We start from the raw sequence: 16,735 nt of genomic DNA, 5'->3' as shown, positions 1-16,735 counted from the left end.
AAGCTCTGTTAAATCAAGAGACACATGTATACAAGGATCTTCAGTTACTCCTTGCCTTAGCAAAGCACTTCTTGGACACTACATGTACCTTCCATTTTCCACGTATTGGTGAGGTAATATTGACACCTTACAACTTTTCTGTTATCACTGGTCTAAGGTTGGGTGGTAAGAGAATCCGTGTCAATGACTCCCTTACTTCAACTGAAATCAAGAAACTTCTAGGTGTAGTGCCTTCTAGAATGAAGAGTAAAAATATTCCTTTGTCTTGGCTATGTGAGAATATTCCCCAATGTGATACTGTGGCAAAGGGTGCTCACATGTTCATTCTTCTTTTTATTGGGACTATCTTGTGTCCGAATTTGGGTAGTACAGTGAATATGTGTTACTTGTGGAGTTTTGATTCTGCATCCTTGGCACATTTTGATATTGGATCTTGCTGAATTTTGATGCCCACTTCCGAAGACATTCATGAAAAGGCATCAGTCTTTCTTCTTTGATCTTCCATTTATTCTGAATCTGGGAGATTATCAAGGTTGAGTCTCTATATACCTCCAACTCTTTTACTCTAAGGCCTAGGGTTGCTCGTAACCCCATGATGCAAGCTTCATATTTAGTGGCATTGTTGGTGATAGGAAAGTTGAGTCTGCTAGAAAATGGAATGTGTTTCCCTTTTGGAGAAATTAAGAGAACTTCAATTCCACTTCCATTTTGATTTGTGGCTCCGTCAAAGTGCATCTTCCATGATTCTACCTCAATCCTCATGATGACTTCATCTGGAAAGTCTCCTTGGATCTCTTCAGCTTCTTTTGGTGAATAATAGGCTAAGTGATCGACAATTGCTCTCTCTTTCACAGATTTCTGAGTCACATACTTAATATCAAATTTTGACAGAAGCAATACTCATTTAGTAGTATTCCCATCTTGCACAGGCTTTTCCATTAAGTACTTCAAAGGATCCATTCTTGCAATCAATAAAACCTTGTAGGGAAGCATATAATGTCTACGTTTGCAGGTTACCCAAACAAGTGCTACGCATGTCTTCTCTAATGGTGAATACTTTTCTTCATCAGGCAACATCTTCTTGCTGATGTAGTATATTGCATTCTCCTTTCTAGTCTCCTTTAGGTATTAAGCAAGTAAAGCCCCCATTGCTATATTTGTAGTGGTGAGATACAACAACAATGGCTTTTCAGGTATCGATGAAACAAGTATTGGTGGCTTCATCTGATAGTTCTTGATCTTTTCAAAGGCTTCTTGGCATTGTTCATTCCATACTGTAGGAACTTCCTTCTTAAGCAGTTGGAAGATTGGTTCACATGTCATGGTGAGTTGAGCTATGAACCTGTTGATGTACTGTATCCTCCCCAAAAATCCTCGGATCTCCTTTTTAGTTCTTGGAGGCTTCATCTCTACAATTGCCTTGATTTTGTTGAGATCAACTTCTATTTCCCTCTGGCTTACCATAAACCCTAGCAGTTTTTTGGATATGACTCCGAAAGTGTATTTCTTTGGATTCAATCATAACTTGTAGAACCGGATTCTTTCAAAGAACTTCCTCAACGCCAATATATGTCCTTTGCGATCTTTGGACTTGACTATCATGTCATCGGCATAAATCTCTACTTCTTTATGGATCAAGTCATGCAACAAAGTGGTGGCTGCACGTTGGTAAGTAGCACCAGCATTTTTAAGGCCAAATGGCATGACCTTGTAGCAATATGTCTCCCATGATGTAATAAAGGAGGTTTTCTCCATATCTTTTGGAACTAACTTAATCTAATTGTACCTTGAAAATCCATCCATAAATGATAGCAAAGCATCACCTGCTGTATTGTCAATTAGGATGTCTATATGAGGCAAAGGAAAGTCATCTTTTGGGCTGGCCTTATTCAGATCTTGAAAATCTACACACATTCTGACCTTCCCATCCTTCTTTGGTATTGGAACCACATTAGCTAACAACTCTAGATAGTTGACCACCCTCAAGAATCTTGCATTGTAATGTTTCTCCACTTCTTCCTTGATCTTGAGAGTCCACTCTGGTTTCATCCTTCTTAATTTTTGTTTGACCGGCTTTATGGTTGGATCTATTGGAATGCAGTGCTGTATTATATCTCTATCAATCCCAGGCATGTGTTTGTATGACCATGCAAAAGATCTCTTTGAATTCTGTCAGGAGTGCCACTAATGCATCTTTCTCTGAAATGGTTAGGGTATTGCCCACTTGTATCATTTTGGGTTCATCATCAATCCCCATGCTAATGGGTTGGGTTTCTTCTTTTATGGGTTCTAGGTGTCCATATTTTAATTCGTTATTATTAAGAGTTTCTTTATGAATTTCATAAATTAAAACATTCAAAGCCAATAAATAAGCAGAATCAGAAATCATATAAGGAAAAAAGTTCTCAACAGACTCTATAGACTTAACTAAATCAAACTCAACTGAAAAACTATCACAAACAGATTTAACATGAATAGAAATACTAGCAGAAATAGACTCAATAGAACAGAAACAATGTTCTTGGTAGGGATGACTAGCTCGACGGTCTTGATCTTCTTGGCATGTGTGACTGACTTGACAGTCTTGATTTTCTTCACGAAGTCTTCCATAGGGTGGGTGGCTCCCTCCCATGCCCAGTTCTTCAACTCAGTAGTGGCTTCAAAGATGGCAGGTGGCTCCCAGTAAGTCCCTTCTTCCCTCAGCATCAGTACTGCAAGATCTTCATCCATATATTTCGTGGCTTCTTCATCAATCTCCATGTTTGTAGGCTTGTTGGTCACCAAATGTGGGGGTTTGAAGTGTCTCCCCCCCTCTGTGATATGGGCAATTTTTGTTGGGTCATTAGGATTGGTATCTTGGGGTTTGAAGTGTATCCCCCATTTGTGGATGTTGAGTTACTGAATTAGGGTTCGAAATGTCTCCCCCTTGTTTATGGGTGTTTGGTTGTTTACTTGGGGTTTAAAGTGTCTTCCCCCATTTGCGGATGTTGGGTGATTTGGTTAGGGTTTGAAGTATCTTGTAGGTCGGATATGGGGTTGTGATGCTGCAGCAGCGGAGTTTCTTTTATGCTTACGGGCTTCAGTTCCGTAATGGGAGTGATGGGCTTGGAACTGGAGCTATTGGCTTGAGTGTCGGCCATAGGTTCTCTTTGCAACCTTCCTTCAGATCTTGACTGAATTCTCCCCTAATGATAGGCTTGGTCGGGTTAATCAAAGCTATGTCCCCATCCACATCAATCAATCAACCAAACAAACACACACAACATGCAATGCAATTTTAGCTGGGATTGACCTAAGAGTAGATTCTAAGTCATTACGTTTTAGGGTGGGTTTGTTGTTTCATTGTTTCCCATAGCTAGGACGTTACACTTCCCAACTTGTAATGTAATGAACATTGTGTTGGTCCAAAAGGTATGGTTTGTCCTTTACAGTCAACAGGAAATGATCTAGTGACTTTAGGCTATGAATTGGTGAGTTCACCACTGGGTACTTGAATCTAATGAAGACCGGTGATCCATGGTTACTATCACCACAAGTTGTTAAATGGGGTGCATACATTGTTGTTTGGATGGCACACACTATGACAGTTAGGGAAAGCTTTTAACAAAAAATACATACAACAAAATATCATACAATAAAGTATCATACAACATCTCAACAAACATAAATAAACAAACAAACAACAATATCATGCAAGACCATGCAAAAAGAAGGGTACATATTTGGTCACTTAAGTCTAACACGAATCTTAGCCCTCGACATCCCTAGTGGAGTCGCCACTGTGAGAGGCCACCAAAGGTGCCTCTAAAAAAAAAGAGAGATTTTCTGAGTGTTTTTTAGGGCAGCTCTCTTTTTGGGTAAGTGGTGTGGAGTTGCCACTTATTTTTTATACAAAAAATAAGAAAAACTAAATATATAAAAAAAATGACTGAATTGTTTCCTTTCATTGATTAAATAAAAAAAAATACATGTTTGAAAAAAATTGAAAATTACATGGCTTTGGGTCCTTGCTACAATCTACCAAAAATACATAGCTTTTTGTCCTAATTACAATCTACCCAAAATAAAAAGCAAAGATAATACCTAGGTCTACCTATCCAAAAGACACTAAATTCAAAGGTTAGGTTATGGAATGGGAAGGTGTTAAGCACCTATTCCACCCAAACAGAGTCTGGTCTTCTAGACTCTTGTGACTTATATACCCCTTTTATGCATGCTATGAATGATATGTTGTACATGTGAAAAAAATAAATCACACAAATTTATTTATGAATGCATCATCTTCTTTGTTTAAAAAAAAAAAATCAGATTTATTGTTGTGAGTAAAAGAATTTTATTTCAGTTTATAAAAAAAAAAAAAAAAAAAATCAGATTTGCTTTTGTTGTGTAAAAAAGTGGTTTTTGGAGAGAAAATTCAGATCTGTGTTTATTAAATAAAACAAAGTCTGTTGGTTTAAAAAAAAAAAAAAAAGATCTGTTTTTAAGAACTTAAAAAAAAAAGGTTTTGGTTTATAAAAGATCAGATCTGTTTTTAAGAACTTAAAAAAAAATATTTTTGATGACAAAAAAATTAGATCTGTTTTTATATGTTCAAAAAGTATGAAAAAGATTTCTTGAGAAGAGGATTTCATTCATGAACTAAATTTTTGCTACATATGTTGAAAAAAACAAACACAATAAACACAATCATGCATGATCTTTTCCTTTATTTCGAACTCCGCATATGTTTAAAAAAAATCAGATCTGTATTTAAGGAAGATACAAATCAGTTTTTTTTTTTTTTTTTTTTGTTTGTTTGTTTTAAGAAAAATTCAGATTTGCATCTAATGAAGATGCAAACCAGTTTTTGATTTGGGAAAAATTCAGATCTACATCTAAGGAAGATGCAGATTTATTTTATTTTGAAGAAAAATTCAGATCTAAATCTAATGAATATTTGTTTTTAGTTTTAAGAAAAAGAATTGATTACATGCAGATCTTTGAAATTAAGAAAGAGATCATAACAATTATAAAAGATTCAAGATCATGCTTTAATCAAAACAATAATTAACAATTCATGTTATGGATATTTGAAACAACTAAACTAAAAAAACATACATGCATCATCACAAAAGAGAAGTATATAGGAAAAAGGGTTATCAGAAACAACCTCTTGCATGAAGCACTTCTTCTTCTTGAGAGGATATTTTAGGGTTCAAAGAAATTTATGCAATTATCTTTGAAACCTAAAAACCCTAGTATAAGAGAGAATACCAGAAAAAAGGGAGTGAGAAATTTGAGAGTGTGAAAGGGTGTCTCTCCTTGAGCATAAAAGAATATGCTGAATTTTGAGATCTAGTCCCTATTTATAGAGACTGGAATGCTTAAAAAATAAGCAACCATGGGTAGAATGCGAATCGGGATGCGTCTTTCCGTGAAAAAGTCGAAAAGGGTATGCCCTATCGGCATCCGAAGAGAATTGGGCCAAAGCCCAAAAGAGTGAAATTGGGCACTTTTAAAGTGCCATTCGGCACTCCAAAAGTGCCGATCAGCACTCAAAAAGTGCTAAATGGTACTCTTGGGTGCTGATCACACTTTTGTGTTCAAGTGCGTTTTGGACTCATTTTTTAGGTTTTCTTGAGCCGGGCCTTGCACTTAGACATATTTCCAATCCGTATTCTAAGATTTTTATCTCTTTTCTGGATAATTCAGGTATTTTCAGGAACAATTATCTTATAGATAAATACCCTAAAATAAATCTTGATAAAGTTCAGATTGTCCACAATTTTATTGTTATCTAATTATCCTTTTTATTCCTATGCAAGCAATCCTATTTTAGACACTAATTGTCAACCAATCACAAAATTATTTAATTAATTTTAATTGTTTAACCAATCAGAATTAATTTAAACTAATCATGCATGGTCGACTTTACCTAGACACAATGCATGCTGACCGTGCAAACTTAATCATGTAATATCTTTCGATCCGATGGTCCGATTTGGAAACCGAACACACCGTTGTGACCGTTAGAATCTCAAGATCTTTTTTATGACATGCAATGAATGAATTAATGCAATCATTATTTTTGGGGTACATGGATGGTCATTTTAGTCATCTTCCTTGATTAAATCATGGGTGCAAAATCGAGTGTCTACACTTGGATGAATCACATGTTACTTGGATCTTTCCTTATGCTTATGCTTCTACCTTGATTTGATTATACATGTTGCTACCTTGAATATGATGTGATGCCATGCTAGATGAATATTAGGATGAGGTGATGAGATGTAAGGGTATGCTATGATGTAATATGATGAACTTGTTTAGACGTATGACACTAGGGTTTATATTAATGCCTTGATGCCATGTTAGATGAATGCTAGGGTTGTATATGCGTGGGTTTGGTTTCCTACGCTTTATGGATGGATATGTATGTATTTTGGGATGATGATGCCATGTTGTATGCTTAGATGTATGCTAGTGTGTGTGTGAGTTAGAAAACAAGTATTGAATATGTTTTTAATAAGATTAATATATAAGACACAATAATGGGTGGCCAACCTTAGGGTTGGTTGTTCTTGGGTGCCTAACACCTTCCCAAGAACGTACCTAAATACCAAACGTATACTCTGGTAGTAAGATCAATGGCCCTTCCTCGAAAGGACGCTATATTCGTAGTTCATAGACCATATAACTAGACGGTGACTCTGACACTTTCCATTGTATTCATAGTACTCTCACATGCCTTGGCTGGTGTACTGTACAACTCTCTATTCTCTAACGTTAGTGTTTCTCTCTCTCTCTCTCTCTCTTGGCATGGCAAAACCAAAAGAAAAGAAAAATCCCTTTCTCTCACTCCTTCCTCAAAACCCATCTGCATCTTCTCTCTTTCTCTCTTCCTCCTCCTTTGGTATTCTCAGATTACCCACTGTTAAAACGATCAAAAAAACTACCACTACCACCACCACATGGCAGGAACGGAGCCATTCTTTGACTTTGGGGGGCAACAACCCCCCCTAAAATTTGAAAAAAAAAAAATTAGTATATACTATATTTATTGATTTACTAATTTGGTTCAATAAAATTTTACTCTTAGCCCCCCTTAACAATATTAATCCCATAAAAATTAAGCCCAACAACAAAATCACCAATGCCAAAGTTGAAAAATTTATCACAATCAACTAATTTTACCAAAATAAAAAAAGCCTAGTCCTTAAATTTTTTTTAAACAACACTAATCTATGGATTAAATCCTTCCTTCATTCCATTAAATTAAAAAAAAAAAAAAAAAAAAAAAAAAAAAAAAAAAAAAACCCTAACGGAGAAAGAGTGAGAGATGTTGAACTGAGGGGAGAGCTAGAGAGGTAGTGTCACTACTACATGGAGACTGAGAAGCAATAGCTGAGCAGCATGGTAGGACAAAAGATTAAGCAAACCTCTAGCACAATACAAAAGCAATAGAGCTACGCCCCAACCCCCAAATCTGGTATTTTTGTGTGTATCTCTCTCATTTGAGCAACGAGTAGGTAGAGTGATCTATCCGTCTCACTTTTTTTCACTTTTTTAGTTCCCTTTTATTCTCTGAAACAAAGAATAGAGAGGAGAAGAGAGCTTTATGCCTCTATCTTTCTCTCCCTTTTTTTTTCCTGTTTAAATAATGATCCATGTGCGTTGTATAGAGAGTCATGAGTGTATGGTACATTGAAAGATATTTGCTCTACAATACATAAATAAATAATCTAGTAGATCAAATGGGTCCAAAATTACAAATTGGATAAAAATTTCACCTGTGTTATGGCAAAAAATAATTGTTTTGTTTACAATAATTATGAGTTAAAGCCGGGCTCACTACTTTAAGTTTGGATGTGAGGTTATGTCAGTGGGTATTTTTATTATTATCATAATGTCTATATAAATTGAATTTGTTTTTTTAGTAACAAATGATACAAAATAGATAAATAGTACAAACTGTATATTTAGTATTTGTGTCTTTAAATAGTACTAAATGAATGCTCCTTGCAAATAAAAGAACGAGTAATTGTCTCAAATTGCTTAAGAAAGTGTGTTGTTTATAGTATAACTTTCATCACCTTTACCATACCTTTTGAGTGGAGTTTGTGATGTGTTTTTGTGCTAGAATCCATGTCCCTCTCTCTTGTGATAGTTTTCTTTTTATACTACTGCCTCCTAACTTGGAGTTTTGGCTCCCTCCCTGACCACATGCAACACCATCAGTGAACAGTAACTCCATCATCAAAAGAGTGTAATTGTGGAGAGCACCACAAGATTAAACAACCCCCATGTTGATAAGCTTCAACAACTAGTACACAAGGACTAAACTGGTACCAACCAAAACAATTTTTTTTTTTTTCTTTTTTGGGTTTTTAAGATGGTTTTATCAAATGGGTATGCCGATTTTGTTTAAAAGATGTGATTTTTTCTGTTGGGTTTTGGTTCTTTCTTGTATTAACGTTGTTATGTCGTATGTATTTCTATTGTAATGATGACTTGGTTGAGTAATAATTTTATGTTTGTATCAATGTTTTTTTTTTTTTTTTTTTTTTTTGATATTATCAATGTTATTATGTCCCATATTATGGCAGAAAAAAGAAGAAGTGTGTTACTATGGTGGTCTTGCTTTGTTGATCACTGATGAGGAGGACATGGGTACTAATCTAAAGAGAAGGAGGAGGAAGAGAGAGAGAAGATGCAAATGGGTTTTGAGGAGGGAGTGACAGAAAAGGGATTTTTCTTTTCTTTTGGTTTTGCCGTGAATGAGAGGGAGAGAGAGATGAGAGAGAAAAAGAAACACTAAAGCTACGTTTGGATTGGGCTAATTGTGCCTGCGTCTGCGTTTTGTTTGAATTTTTTTTTTCACCCGTTTTTGAGATTGCAGCTACTGTTCATGCACTGTTCAATGAACAGTAGCCGCATAGTTTGACTTTTCAAACTTTTTTGGGCCAATCAGTGCACATTGTGTACTGTTCACAGACCCACAAATTTCACTTTTCAGCAACTTTTTTATTAAAAATGGGTCCCACGGTACTATTTACACATTTAAAAATTATTTTGCTACAGTATTTTTCAGTTTTCAGTTTCAGTTTTCAGTTTTCAGCTGTATCCAAACGGACCCTAAGTCACTAACGTTAGAAAATAGAGAGTTAACAGAAGATTTTAGAAAATTGGTCCATGACAGGTGTCTGGCTAATATTATGACACGTCGCCCATTATGCAGGATTTGCTTCAACCAAATTTGCAGCAAATCCTTTCTTAAAATTTTGTTTTAAAAAACAAATAAATCTTATTTTTTGGCATAATATATATATAACCGAAACTTTTGACTTTTTATTGACCTCTCTAGAGATTGCCACATCATTATTATTTTTTGTAAACAAAATTATTTTTTAAAACAAAATTATTAAACTTTTTTTAATTAACAACCAAAGTCCAAACTTAACAAGGAGTGAAACTTCATCTCTTTAACAAGTCTATCTTAAACTCAAACTCAAACGTTGATAATTTATCTCTAAATTTACGAGGTTAATCATGAACACTATAAAAGTAGTGCAAACCCCAATATTTTTTAAAAAAGTTTTTTTCATCTCCATACAACTATTATCCATTCCCACACCCCGTTTACACACCACATTACGCTTGAGATAAGAAGAAATATATATGTTTCAACAATATATACCAATACACATTAGGTTGCTTACTTTCATGGAGAGCAGTACTTAAGAATAAGTAGGTTTATAAGTCAAATATATCATATGCATGGTTTGGGAATTGTTTGTGATGCCTCAAGTTTCGCAATGTAAAACCGAAACCTTTGACTTTTTATTAACCTCTTCAAAGTTTGCCACATAATTATCATTTTTTATAAACAAAATTACTTTTTTTTTTTAAACAAAACTATTTAACTTTTTTTAATTAACAAACTTAATAAGGAGTGAAACTCTATCTCTCTAACAAGTCCATCTGAAACTTAAACTCAAATGTTGATAATTTATTTCCAAATTTGCGAGGTTAATCATGAGCACTAGAAAAGCAGTGCAAACCCCAATATTTTTTTTATTAAGTTATTTTCATCTCCATACAACTATTACCCATTCCCATACCTAAGTCACACGCCAGATTACCCTTGAGATAAGAAGAAATTTATATGTTTTAGCAATATAGAAGCCAATATGCATCAGGTTGCTTTCTTTCATGGAGAGTAGTACTTAAGAATAAGTAGGTTTATAAGTCAAATATATCATATGCATGGTTTGGGAATTGTTTGTGATGCCTCAAGCTTCACAATGTTGTAATATGCACTCAATAATTAAGCTGCGACCTTCTTTTTTTTTTTTGATAATGAAACCTGAAAAACTATAGAGTTTGATGTAATGTAATGTATGCAAAATAAATGAGCGACTGAAATATGTCTTTGACGTTTTAATTTGAATGATATCTGTGACTGTATATGATTTTTTTTTTCATCGTTTAAAGTTTAAACCCATTAAAATTTAAAACTTATTGCTTTATGGGTTCATGTACTTTTTTTTCTTTTTCTTATATTTCTCTTTTGAATAGTCATATATTTTTTGAATTGTTTCAATAACTTATTCTTTAATTATATATATCTTTTTTTTGGCATTTTGGAAGTTTTAAAATCTGAATTTGTGTTAGTTTTTGCAATATTTGAACATGTTTAGCAGATTTCAATGACTATACCATGTATTATTCTTTCGAAGGTAATCAATTTTTCTTTTATATTTCTCTATTGTGTAATCATATAAATTTTGTTTTGTTTCAAAATTTGTAGGAAGTAAATCTTATGATTCTTTTGATGGTAACATATCTTTGTCTTATATTTCTCTGTTATGTAGTCATACACACACACACACACACACACACATATATATATATATTACCTATAATTTGTAGGTTCTGAATCTTTTGATTCCTTTCAAAAGTTATAGTCATGAATTATTCTTTTGAATGTAACCCATCTTTCTCTATTGTTTAGTCATTTATATATATATATATATATATATAAATTGTTTTGTTTCAATAACTTCTAAGTGGTGAATCATTTTTTTTTTAAGTCATTGCACATTCAAGCAATGACTTTTTCACCAAATTGTAACACAAATTGAAGTTATATAAGAGCAAATTATGCAATAGTGTAGTTTTTTAATCAATTTAAAATTTTATAAAATTATTTTAATTTACCTCACAAATATGTAGGTTCCTATGTATAGTACAAGTTAGGCGACTAGTTAATTATTTAAAAATATGTTTATTCAATATATTAATGATGTATTAATATCCCATTTCTCACCCACGGGTCACAAAATTGTCGATCCAACGATTCCAACCAAGTGCCTTGGTTACCACGTTTTGGGCCAAAAAAAAAAAAAAAAAAAAAAAAATCATGTTTGTGGTTTCAAAATGTAATTTAATGTGTTTGGTAAAATCTACCAATAGTACTTTTTTGGTCTAATAACATGATTTTTTTTTTTGGTCGTGGACTTGGTTTAGATCCAGTGTATCAATGTATTGGATTCAGTCAGATTGTAACACATATTTAAAAGTAGACACATGTCTTTATTTTAACAAATTCAGTACTACTAGATACTGAACGTAAGCATATGTTAGTACCACACGAATAATAAGAACAAAAAATTATTTATTCAAAAAACTAAACCAAATATACCCCAATTGTCCAATAAAAGGCTCAAAAGTCCAATAACTTAGGCTACTTTGGGGTCTTTACGTGAGACCCACCCCTTGTGTGAGAGTGCAGAACACTGCTATGGATTATATAAGTATTTTCCACTACTGTATTTACCTACTCTTTGCATGGCCCACCTGAATCTCAATCTAAGCCGTCCGATTTACAAGTAACAATTTACTCTCTACTCTACCAGTCCACTCCAATACTCCATGTCTGGTTAACTTCCATCTGGACACTCCACGCCATCCTAACCATTCATCAAAAAGTGGGACCCAAATAAATCCAGCAAATATAGCCGAAACCTAAGCCTAAAAGTCCCAACAAATTATAAATAAATTAAAAAAGAAAGGCGAATATTTCAATGTCTGAATCTAAAAGCCCAATTCAGCTGAGTCCTAGTCCTACACAGCTGCCACTTCCCAAACTCTCTCTCTTCCTCTTATCTCCAACTCTTAAAAGTCCCTCTCTAAATCTAAAATCTCACTCCATATCCAACATGGCTTCTCCATCTCCCACCACCCCCTTCATCCGAACCCTACCAAAACCCATCTCCAAAATCACATAAAAATCACATTTTTCCATTACTTTCACTCCAAAAATCTCACCTTTATAACTTTTTTGTTGGTTGGTGGGTTTTTGTGTGCGTGTGTGTGTGTCTTCAATGGCTTCAACACCACCACAGTGTTCAATCACAGGGACCAAGCCTTACCAAAATCACCAGTACCAACAAACCCACCACAAAAACCAAAGCCAAACCCATCCCCAAAATCGCCGCTACTGGACCAATACCAAAGTCTCTCTCTCAAACCCTTCACCTTTGCCTTTACCCTCACATCGCAATGCACCAAATCCCTGTGCTGCCGCCACCACTACCACCCAAAACCCCAGCTTTCACTCTCTCTGTACCCCAAAGTCCGAGCTTTCAGCCGACTTCTCGGGCCGCCGATCGACCCGGTTCGTTTCCAAGCTTCACTTGGGTCGGCCCAAAGCCTCATTGGGCTTTCGCCACTCCCCTCTAGCCCAGGAAGCTCTGCTACACTTGATCCAATTAGGTAAGCATGATGTTAAAGGTATTGAGAATGTGTTGCTTAATTTTGAGTCAAAGCTTTGTGGTTCAGATGATTATAATTACTTGCTTAGAGAGTTAGGCAATAGAGGGGAGTGTTCCAAAGCTATTCGTTGTTTCGAATTCGCTGTGAAAAGAGAGAGGAGGAAGAATGAGCAAGGGAAATTAGCTAGCTCTATGATTAGTATTCTTGGTAGGCTAGGAAGAGTTGAACTTGCTAGAGAGGTTTTCGAGACGGCGAGGAATGACGGGTATGGGAACACTGTTTACGCCTATTCGGCTTTGATTAGTGCGTATGGGCGAAGTGGGTATTGCGATGAGGCTATAAACGTTTTCGAGTCCATGAAAAGTGTGGGTTTGTTTCCAAATTTGGTTACCTATAATGCTGTGATCGATGCGTGTGGGAAAGGGGGCGTGGAGTTTAAGAGGGTTGTGGAGATTTTTGATGACATGTTGGGAAATGGGGTGCAACCTGATCGGATTACGTATAATTCGCTTCTTGCAGTTTGTAGTAGAGGGGGGTTGTGGGAGGCAGCTCGGAATTTGTTTACTGAGATGGTGGATAGAGGGATTGATCAGGATATATTTACTTATAATACTCTTTTGGATGCAGTTTGTAAAGGTGGGCAGATGGATTTGGCGTATGAGATTATGTTGGAGATGCCTATAAAGAACATTTTGCCAAATGTGGTGACTTATAGTACTATGGTTGATGGGCATGCTAAGGCTGGTAGATTGGAAGAGGCATTGGGTTTATTTAATGAAATGAAGTTTTTAGCAATTAGTTTGGACAGGGTTTCATATAATACTTTGCTTTCGATTTATGCAAAGCTTGGTAGGTTTGAGGAGGCTTTGAATGTTTGCAGGGAGATGGAGAGTTGTGGGATTAAGAAGGATGTTGTAACATATAATGCACTTCTAGGTGGATATGGGAAGCAAGCAAAGTATGATGAAGTTAGAAAAATGTTTGAAGAGATGAAAGCAGATCATGTATTTCCTAATTTGTTAACTTATTCAACATTGATTGATGTGTTCTCAAAAGGTGGTTTGTATAGGGAAGCAATGGAGGTCTTTAGAGAGTTTAAGCAGGCAGGGTTGAAAGCTGATGTTGTTCTTTATAGTGCACTTATTGATGCTCTATGCAAAAATGGTTTGGTGGAGTCTGCTGTCTCTTTGCTTGATGAGATGACAAAGGAAGGGATTAGGCCCAATGTTGTTACTTATAATTCCATTATTGATGCTTTTGGTCGGTCTGCAGCTGCAGAATGTCCAGTTGATACTGCTGCTTTAGCTGGTGAGTGGCATATTGAATCTTCATCACCAATGGTTATTGAGGACGCTACTGAATTGGGGGTGGTAAATAGGGAGGATAATCAAATCATGAAGATGTTTGGGCAGCTTGCTGCTGAGAAAGCAGGTCACATAAAGAAAGATAAGTGGGTTAGGCAGGAAATAGTGTGCATCTTGGGAGTCTTTCAGAAGATGCACGAGCTAGAAATTAAGCCAAATGTTGTAACCTTTTCAGCCATATTAAATGCTTGCAGGTATGTTTCTTTATCAGATGCTTTCCATCTTTTATTATATTGAGGGTCTTGTTGCATGAAGATCATTTAAGTCACAAATGCTATACTGGCATGAGTACCCATCTAGAAAATTTTTTTGGTGGTCTTAGTCTTAATCTGTAGGCTCTTATTTTCAGTCTGAGGCTGTACAGCTGTACTCCTTGTGGGAAACTTTTTAATAAGTTACTCCTTGTGGGAGTGATGCTTTACTACTAGGAGCTTTTCGATGCTGTCTCACCCTAGGCATGTCAAATGCTATTGAAAACCTTGGTTTCATATTTCTCTCTTGGCTGATTGAGCTATAAATGAAAACTGTAAGTGGGACTTGTGACATGGCACTGTTTTTGAATTCAGTATATTGCAGTTTCTAACACAACTAAACTTTTTGATGCAGCAACATGACCTATGATGAAACTTTACAACTAATTGTGATATTTTAAAGTAGTAACGGATCAAACTTTTGAAAGATTCCTAGGACCTCAGGTTTATGACTTGGAAAAGTTTTTCTTTTGTGATGAAAATAAGAGGTTCATGCGTTAATATCCATATAGAGTTCCTAATTGTGTCTTACTCAAACTTTCTTGCCAATTTTCAAAGTTGACAAATTTATAATGTACGAGTGTTTTCTGCTAGGTGGGAAAAAAAAAATCTCTGCACAAACCCTAGATGTACTATTTGACTTGCATTTTTTGCTCATTTACTACTTGTGAGTCTAGACTCTAGTGTAGAAGCTAATTGAGTGGATGAAGCTGCATGAATATGCCTTCCTCTCAAGAAGGGGAGGGTGAAACCTGTTCCCTTTCTCTATGGGATGCTATTGAGACTTATCTACCCTTCAAAATTATCATTGCCCATGGTTAGTTGGTAATTTGAGAATATATGGTTTAGAGGATAGGGAAAGGCACTTGCTTCTTTTTGTCTTCTATTAATATAAACTGTCCCCGTATATGGTCAATCTCATGTATGTGATTTGGACTCTGGATGCAGTCGGTGTAATTCATTTGAAGATGCCTCAATGTTATTGGAGGAACTCCGGTTGTTTGATAATCAGGTCTATGGTGTGGCCCATGGACTTCTTATGGGCTACAGGGAAAATGTATGGGTTCAAGCCCAATCTTTGTTCGATGAAGTAAAGCTTATGGACTCCTCAACTGCATCTGCTTTTTATAATGCTCTGACTGACATGCTATGGCACTTCGGTCAGGTAAGTCTTAGTCATTACTATTGTCTCTCTTCCTCTGCTTCTTGTCATTACCATACTTTTCATATGTACATGTGGGCTCAGTCAGATCATTCTTGTACAAGGTTGTTCATGCATACAATGACTAATACTTGAATGATCCTAAGTCCTAAAGTGACAATGTTCTTGTTGAATTTTTATAATTAGAAAAAAGGGGCACAACTGGTTGTGCTTGAAGGCAAGCGCCGAAATGTATGGGAGAGTGTTTGGTCTGATTCTTGCTTAGATTTGCATCTGATGTCTTCTGGGGCAGCACGGGCAATGGTTCATGCATGGCTGCTCAACATACGCTCTGTTGTGTTTGAAGGCCGTGAATTGCCAAAGCTATTAAGGTATTAATTTGTCCACTATATGCTTATTTATTACTGTGGTTACAATTAAAGAGTTAAACTGTGTCTTTTGCTCTCTGCCAGCATTTTGACAGGATGGGGCAAACATAGCAAAGTAGTTGGTGATGGCACACTAAGACGGGCTATTGAGGCACTTCTCACTGGCATGGGTGCCCCCTTTCGGGTTGCCAATTGTAATATAGGTAGGTTTATATCAACAGGTTCTGTGGTGGCTGCCTGGTTAAAGGAGTCTGGCACTTTGAAGGTGCTTGTTCTTCATGATGACAGAATTCATCCTGAAGGTGCTAAGTTGGATCAGATTGCCAATTTGCAAGCACTCCCCTTGTAGTCATCCTGCTTTTTTGTAAGCTTCAAAACATGCTTATACACTGTAATATGTATAAATTATCAGAAGAAAATCACATTGCAATCTCTGTCTCCTGTTAGTAGCTTTATATTTATATTTTTGTTAAGTTATGCAATTATTTGTATCAAAACATACTCTTAAGGGGGCAAATTAGAATTCATTCATTGAACAATTGCCAGTATCATGTATGTTAGAAACTCTGGTCATCAATCTAACAGTTTAGAGGGAGATGATATCCAACTCTGTAGGATCCAATTAGGGCAAATGATTTGCTATTTTGTTGACCAAAAAAAAAATTAGGGCAATTTTTTTTTTAAAGAGTTTTACTCAAAAGCCTAAAAGATTATGGACAAATCAAACATCTCTAAGGCAATGTAAGGGCAAAAGCCACTCTCAAAACTTTTCATGGGCAGGCATGTCTTAAGCTGATGGCAGCTCAAAGTGTCTAGGACATAGTTAATCAAATA

At 35.7% G+C, this 16,735-nt stretch overlaps 1 protein-coding gene across 1 annotated transcript; it reads left to right on the top strand.

The window, feature by feature from the left end:
• The first annotated feature begins 12,069 nt into the window (after window positions 1-12,069).
• Window positions 12,070-16,440, top strand: LOC115971044 (pentatricopeptide repeat-containing protein At2g31400, chloroplastic). The gene is made up of 4 exons (XM_031090715.1): window positions 12,070-14,314; window positions 15,320-15,536; window positions 15,720-15,904; window positions 15,986-16,440. The coding sequence occupies exons 1-4, from the start codon at window positions 12,366-12,368 to the stop codon at window positions 16,248-16,250; spliced, it is 2,616 nt and encodes an 871-aa protein (XP_030946575.1). The 5' UTR covers window positions 12,070-12,365; the 3' UTR covers window positions 16,251-16,440.
• Window positions 16,441-16,735: the final 295 nt, after the last annotated feature.

The sequence above is a fragment of the Quercus lobata genome, chromosome 12 (assembly GCF_001633185.2).
Source record: "Quercus lobata isolate SW786 chromosome 12, ValleyOak3.0 Primary Assembly, whole genome shotgun sequence".
NCBI classification, from domain to species: Eukaryota; Viridiplantae; Streptophyta; class Magnoliopsida; order Fagales; family Fagaceae; genus Quercus; species Quercus lobata.
This window is presented reverse-complemented; position numbering and strand designations above follow the sequence as displayed.